This window comes from Euphorbia lathyris, chromosome 1, assembly GCF_963576675.1.
Source record: "Euphorbia lathyris chromosome 1, ddEupLath1.1, whole genome shotgun sequence".
Classification (NCBI taxonomy): domain Eukaryota; kingdom Viridiplantae; phylum Streptophyta; class Magnoliopsida; order Malpighiales; family Euphorbiaceae; genus Euphorbia; species Euphorbia lathyris.
In genome coordinates, this window is record NC_088910.1 from 115,475,639 (window position 1) to 115,481,367 (window position 5,729).

The following is a 5,729-nucleotide window of genomic DNA, read 5'->3' on the forward strand; positions in this document are numbered from 1 at the left end:
GGGGTGGTGATTTTTCTTTCTTCTTTAATATAAGCGCATTATGCGCAAGTTTAAAAAATTTAATAAAAATTCTTAAAATTAAGAAATAAAAACTATATACATTGTGTTATATTAAAAGTTATAGTATTTTTATCCAAAAATCTTTAATATCAGATTTTCTGATAAGTTGTAAAAGTTGTTTTTTTCGAAAGCTACAAATTGTAGCTTTTCTTAAAAGCAGCTTTTAGAGTTTTAGGATGCTTTGAATCTTCACCTAGGTACTCATCTCCCTCATGTGTTCTTTTGATGGCAACGGGTAGGGTACCCGCGGGTAGTGACAATCCCAACCTCTTACCCTTTTATTTTTTAATTACTCGTACCCTTTCCATTACCCTAACGGGTATATGTTTTGCATCCTATACCCTTTCCATTTAATTCACGGGTACCCGCGGGTACTCTTACCCGTTAAGAATCAATAAATAAAATAAAAAATATTACAAATTTAACAAAGTATAAATTTAATAAATCATCGATTTAAAAATTGAACAAATTGAACCTTAATCAATAAAAATAAAATAGTTTAGTGGTATCACTTAATGGTTAAAGAACAAAAGTTTAGTATTCAAATCTCACATCTTACATCTAAAACACAATAATATTTTTTAATATATAAAAAATTTATGACGGGTAACGGGTACCGGGTACCCTAGGGGGTCTTTCCATACTCATCCCATTACTCTAACGGGTAATGGTTTTGATCCCATACCCGTCTCATACCCTTTTATACAGGGTACGGATAGTCCCATTAGGGTCGGGTAGTGCCGGGTACCCGCAGGTAGAGTACCCGCTGCCATCCCTACTTTCAGCTATGAGCCAACTTCGCTCTGGTAGTATCTCCATCATCTCGCTCTTTGAGTCTTCTATCTTCTTGTGCATCACTTCCATGGTTTCTTGAGGTTCCTAGGTTGAGCCATCGCCAAAAAGATGTCTCGGATTAGGAAAACGATTTGACTCTAATACCAACTGATACGGATAAATAACGATAGGGTTGATTTTCATCTTAAATCAACAAAGAGTTTCTTTACTAGCCTGAACTACAAGGAGTAATTCTTAATAATAAGGTAACCTTGTTCTTCAAGAGAATTAAGTTTTGTATTTTGATTGAAAAATATGACCATCTTTACAAAAGTTGGGGTTTAAATACCCCCCTAACTCAAATAGAAAAGACTATAAAGCCCTTACTAGGGTTACATCTCATAAAAAAAAGTACAGGGGTAAAGTAAGGTGAAATGGCTAAATGTTAGAATGGTAAATAAACTTGAATGGCAAAACAGTAATAAAGCTCAAAACATGAATCTAGCAGTTTGGTCTCCTTGATGAGGAAGTTATCTTACATGGCGTGTGACATGTCTGACACGTCGTGTAGCTATTATTTCTGGACGCTCCTTTGCTCGATAATGAGCCTTCAATACCCCCACTTCATAGGTCACACGGTATGTGAAGGAAAGCCACACGCTGTGTGAATTTCTTTAGAAATTTCAGGAGCTCAGCACTCTGTCCACACGCTGTGTGGCTCTTTTGACATGACATGTGGCTCGTGTACCCACTTCTTCACTCAACACTCCACTCACACGGTGTGTAGCTGATGTTACATGCCGTGTGAAGCACTCTTCCATCTTGCTTCAGATTCTTGTTAGAGATGCCCGTATCATACGTAGTCCACTACCACTGATATATATTAATTATTAAGAGACTTAGAAAAAGGTCCCAATTCCCCAAACATAAATATTCAGTCACTAATTACCGCATTTCTTGTAGCGTAAATAAATAAACAAACAACTTTTACTTATATAAATCATTGTCAGATATTTTACTTGGATAGAAAGTTTCTATTTGGTCTAGGAAAAACAAAGATATTTTAAACCTACATTAAAACTATATATCAGCCATATTATCAGTTTAATTATGATATATTTTAAGAAAAAAGAGAAATGAGTACAGTTTTTAACTATAAATAATTAATATTTTGAACCCATATATTGCCAATTACATAGCAAGTATACAAATTCACTACACAGTTTTTGACATATATAAAATGAAATGAAACGCCCAACTTATATAATTGTAGGAAACCTTGATCTTGCTCAACATGTTATCCCACAGCTTATTTTATTTATTACAACAATATTAAAATTCACAAACAAAAACAATCTCAATTAACGACATTGCAACGACGTCGTACTTCCCCTCGAGGAACAATTAAAACATCAATATCTCCCATTTTGACCATTGCAGAAGCAAAATCAGAGTTGAAAGTTGAAGGGCTCCTTATATATTCATTAACAATGGTATCCGTAGATCCACCGCTGAAAAGGACCTGATCGGATTGAAGAAGGCCCTTTCTCTGAATAAGATTTCTGAAATAATTGTTATCAAATGAATTGGGTGTCACTAAATCCAATGGTGCCAGAATTGTATCTCCGTTGCCGGCGTCTGCCGGACACTGTCGCCTTCTAGTGGTAGCAAAACCAGCATCAATGTCAGTTGCGTTGTAAATTCTGCCCCGGAAAGTCGAGCATTGAGCTTGCCCTATTGTATGAGCTCCTGTATGTATCACACTCAAATCATTACACAAATATCTTCTAACTTTTTTTTTTTTTTTTTTTTTGTAGAAAATGCTGTCAATACAACAAAAATGTCAATTCAAAAAGTTTAAGGGAATAATTACACTAGTAATAGTTTTTTTAGAGAGACTAGCAATAGTGTTTTTTAAATCCTCGAAACCAGATTGAGGTCTACTAGGAGATGACTGGCGATTGATTGTTTGTTTTATTGAAAAAAAACAAAGATCTCAAAATTAAAATAAGAATTGATGATTTTAAATTTGAAAATGTTAAATATTTGGCGACATTTTAAACAACTTTAAAGTGAATGTTTGAATAAAAAAAACTCTGAAATGATGATTTTGAAAAATAAAAAATTTGGTTTCATAGTTAAAGTGGTACTAAACAATTTTAATTGTTGTAATTTTTTATTTTGAAGTTATTAGTGTCAAACTAAATGATCGTTGTTTTTAACAAAACGAATAGCCTAGTGGACAAAAAAAAAATTACAAATACCATATTGACAAAAATAAAAGAACATGAGTTTTTGTTAGACTTCAATTCCTACAAATTTTGGTGTTATGTATAAGGAGGATTCTTCCATACTCCGTTCAACCGGAATCACCGGAATCATTTGATTAAAAGCTTAAGTTGATATGCCAGATCAATAAAAGCTTTTGTTTATCCTCTTTGTTACATTTCTGCATATGAATGCTTTTGGGATTTGAAACATATACAATACATATTCATCTTATTATGTGTTGAAATTCTATTCACAAATAAAGTTAGCATGATTTGAAATCTCGACTATTTGGTCTAAAAGACTCTAAGAAAATTTCTACTCTTGGGATAGCCCAGTGGCGAATACAGAACTGCTCGGTTAGAGGGGCCAATTTAACACCAAGCCGAGCCGCCCAAATACGGATGACTTGAGGCAGTCCAAAGCTGGGCGCTTCAAGTCTGGGGGTGCTAATTCAGCACCCCCAACCTTAAACAAGACAGGAGAGCCGGAAACCACCCCTACTCAGGGTGGTTCCGGCGGCCGGAGGGGGCCGGGCACCCCAGGCCCCTCCCTGTCTCCGCCCCTGGGATAGCCGATGCACATACAAGTGACATCAATTAATTAGTGGCTCCGCAGGTATTATAGAATTTTTCAAAACTCTCGTACTATTTCAAAGAACCGTTTGCCTTAAAAGCTTAAATTGATAAGTAAATCCAACAATACCTTTTATTATTATATATTGACAAAAAAATAGTAAATCTGATCATTTGAGATTTTATCAAACACCATTTAATTTGTTCTTCCTTCCAATTAAAGTAATCTTTATGCACTAGAATTTAAACTCGAGATTTCTGACCGGAGCGATGTGAACAATTTAGTTATCAATAGTTATTTAGAAGTGTTATTAAAATTGCAGTCGAGATTAAAATGAAGCAGTAAAAGTAGAAATTAACCTGAAAGCGCGACCATGTCTCGTTCGGTTAAACCTTTGCCCTCAAACCTAGAAATAAGACTGGAAAGAGGATCATTGAATCCTGGAAGGTTAGCATTAGCAAGGCTTAGGCTTGCAGAGGTTGAATCTCTTCTTCCAAGTTTCATTGTCCATGATGGTCCTCCAACCTGTTTTTTTTTTTTAATCATATTTTCAATTAATCACTCGATTATTAATTTTTTAATTTTATATAATTCATGCAACATATTTGTGTCATTGAACTATAATACATGTCAAAAGATTATGTTCTAAAAATGCAATTTTCAAATTCTCGTTTAAAGATTTTGATACTATATCACGAAGTCATTTAACTCAAAAACTTAAGCTGACACGTATTACTATTATCTATCAAAATAAATTAAAATAACTCACAGCAACAGTTGCATCACGAGCCGCGACTGCAACAATATCAGCACAAGAAACAACTCCAGGACATACACTCTCCACTTCAGATTTAGCTCTATCTATTACTTCAAATCCTCTCACCGAATTGTTATTATTTCGTGCGAATTTCTCGCCTTGCATTGAAGGTGTATCGTCTAGCAAGATCGAACCATCACACCCCTGCAATATATTACAATCATTAAAACAATTAAAATGATGAGCTTCCATAGATCACGAGAGACCACCCTATCAATGATAGCACAAATTACCTGAACAAAGCAATCGTGGAAATGAAGGCGGACAAGCGACGCTGCCATTCTACGCTCAGCCGAAACAGCTCTTCTAATAACAGTTCGAATTGTACTCAATGCATTAGGGCAAGTTTTGTCGTAGAAGTTTGGATGAAGATGAGCTTCACATTTCAAGCTTGAGCAAATTGATAATATTATTGACAAAAGAATACAAGTTAATAAAGAAAAATGGTATGCCATATTAATTACTTGGTATTCTAAGTTTCCAAATGAATTAAGTAGAACAAGTTTTGGAGCCCTATTTATAATATTTTAAAGGGAAATTTAACATAGAAATATAATTTTTAAAAATTATTTACAACTATGTCAAATTAAAAATTTTTATCATTTTCAATATATTTTAAGGACTATGATTTATAAGTTATGAGTTTAGAATATATTTTTTTAGGGTTAGAATTTATGAATTGGAGTTTAAATTTTATAAATTAGGGTATAAAAACATGTTTATTTTCTGATATATAAAAGATAATGACATATTTAGATTTTTTTTTTTTGAAGAAATGACATATTTAGAATTAAGTTTCGTGATACGCTCAAAATGTAATTTTTGTAAGTAACAAAAAAAAAAAAAAAAACCATATTTTAAATGTGAGAGATCCATAGAATTATTGGGGGTATTGAGTTTAATAACATGTTTTAGTCATAAAAGAGTGATAATGCAGAGGGGACAGTGCAGTTAGCTAGCTTATCCAACAGTATTAAATTTTCTAAGCAGCCTTTTAGTGGTTATCTATCTTTTCTCAACATTGCTTACTTTTCTTATAGTTCAAACTTATTCAGTAGCAGGTCATTTTCATTCAAAATAACATTGTTCATATTCCTGCACAAATTAATTGTGATAGACTTAAAATTATTATTTTTTCCATTAGATATTCTTGAGAAATCAATTGAATTAAAATTTTAAACTGGTAATTAAGGTTTATTATTATTTTTTATATATAAAAATATTTACATATTAC

General features: G+C 33.1%; 1 protein-coding gene across 1 annotated transcript; it reads right to left on the bottom strand.

Moving 5' to 3' along the window:
- Window positions 1–1,962: 1,962 nt before the first annotated feature.
- Window positions 1,963–4,985, bottom strand: LOC136213854 (lignin-forming anionic peroxidase-like). Its single transcript, XM_066002847.1, has 4 exons — window positions 4,729–4,985; window positions 4,448–4,639; window positions 4,038–4,203; window positions 1,963–2,583 (listed from the first exon to the last, which is right to left on the bottom strand). Exons 1-4 carry the CDS (start codon window positions 4,948–4,950, stop codon window positions 2,192–2,194), a joined length of 972 nt encoding a protein of 323 aa, XP_065858919.1. The 5' UTR covers window positions 4,951–4,985; the 3' UTR covers window positions 1,963–2,191.
- Window positions 4,986–5,729: the final 744 nt, after the last annotated feature.

Coding starts and splice junctions, on each gene's coding strand:
- LOC136213854 (XM_066002847.1), bottom strand. CDS start 4,950: ATGGCATACCATTTTTCTTTATTAACTTGTATTCTTTTGTCAATAATA. Junction 4,204..4,447: donor CTCGTGATGCAACTGTTGCT/GTGAGTTATTTT, acceptor AAAAAAAAACAG/GTTGGAGGACCATCATGGAC. Junction 2,584..4,037: donor AGACATGGTCGCGCTTTCAG/GTTAATTTCTAC, acceptor TGATACATACAG/GAGCTCATACAATAGGGCAA.